We start from the raw sequence: 1,624 nt of genomic DNA on the forward strand, positions 1-1,624 counted from the left end.
AATCTTCCTGGATGATTCCTAAGGATGGTAATCATTTGCTGTTAGCTTTACCATCTTTCATATGGAACGTATCCAACAAAGATAGCTCAAATTGTTGGACCCTTAGCTATCTCTTTTAACCTGTTAATTAAGAATTATATTCTATTTTTTTCCACATTATATACAATCAATATTCTATCCCATAAATCTTGGAAATCTATCTCAAAATGAGATAGAAATTTCCATGTGATCTATGTTTTCAAGCAGCCATATCTTCTTCAACTTATTTTATTGCATTTCTCGACATCTAGCTCCTTACTTTATCTTACAGATTCCAACAGCACATGGAGGACTTTTAGGATTTCATATGTATTTAAATCACCATTACAGATATTTTAGCTGTAAAAAAATGAAATGCATTCCAAAGTCAATATAGTTACCTGTTTCCTTTCCCAAGCTCTCAGTCTCATGTCACTGGTTCCCTTTAAGGAAGAGGAGTAGGATGATTTTTTCCCAAATCTGCTTGGTCTTCACCCCATAGATGATTGGATTGAGTGCAGGAGGGATGGCTACATGGAGGTTGGCAGCCAGTATATGGAAGGAGTGTGGAATTTTGTGACCAAAACGATGGGTGAGAACAGAGAACAGGGCTGGTGTGTAGAACATAAGAATGACACAAACATGGGAACCACACGTGTTGAGAGATTTCTGACGGGCATCGTGGGATGGAAGGTTAAAGATGGCACGAAGGATGAGACTGTAGGAGATGCCAATAAGGATCAGGTCTGATGTAACAGTCAGTATAGGTACAGCAAAGCCATACCAGATGTTGATGGAGATGTCTGCACAGGTGAGTTGTGCAACACCTGTGTGCTCACAGTATGTGTGCGGTATGATGGGAGTTCGGCAAAAAGAGAGTCGCTTTAATAGGAACACACATGGGAAGATGATCAAAAAGCTTCTGCCAACAATAGCCATTACAATCTTAGTAATACTCTGACGGGTGAGAATAGTGGTGTATCTTAGGGGGAAGCAAATAGCAACATAGTGATCAAATGCCATAGCCAGCAGAATGGCAGAATCCATGGCAAAGCTGTAGTGGAGAAAGAACATCTGAGTAAGACAGGCAGGAAAGGTGATTTTCTGAGGACCCAGCCAGAAGATGCTGAATGTTTGGGTACACATGTATTAGACAGGATGATATCTGTAGCAGCCAGCATGGAGAGGAAAAAGAACATGGGCTCATGAAGGCTACGCTCCATGGAAATAAGGTAGAGAAGGACACTGTTGCCTGCAAGACCCGCAAGGTAAATAATAAAGAAGAGAATACCAATCCAGACATGGAACTCCTCCAGCCCTGGGATTCCCAGCAGGATGAAGGGGCCCAGATTGAAGCTGCTCAAGTTGAATGAGGCCACCATGGTCTTGGACTGGATATGTCTCATAGACTGAAAATAAAAATATCATGGCTTATTGTTACAGTGATCTACAGATAACCCTCTAAGCCTTCTTCAATATTATCCCCCACTTTCAGCTCTGTAAAGTGATACACTATCACTTGTCTCTTCTCTTTACTAATAAATACCTGACAAAGTTGTCATTACAATTTTCAGTCAGAATACAAATGATATCAAAATAATTTTTT

The 1,624-nt window shown here is 40.3% G+C and overlaps 1 protein-coding gene across 1 annotated transcript; it reads right to left on the bottom strand.

The window, feature by feature from the left end:
- Window positions 1-450: 450 nt before the first annotated feature.
- On the bottom strand, window positions 451-1,400 carry LOC132008675 (olfactory receptor 52H1-like). The gene is given in 2 exon segments (XM_059387269.1): window positions 451-1,154; window positions 1,157-1,400. Coding segments are annotated over 2 exon segments (948 nt in total).
- Window positions 1,401-1,624: the final 224 nt, after the last annotated feature.

Source organism: Mustela nigripes, unplaced genomic scaffold (assembly GCF_022355385.1).
Source record: "Mustela nigripes isolate SB6536 unplaced genomic scaffold, MUSNIG.SB6536 HiC_scaffold_643, whole genome shotgun sequence".
Lineage (NCBI taxonomy): Eukaryota > Metazoa > Chordata > Mammalia > Carnivora > Mustelidae > Mustela > Mustela nigripes.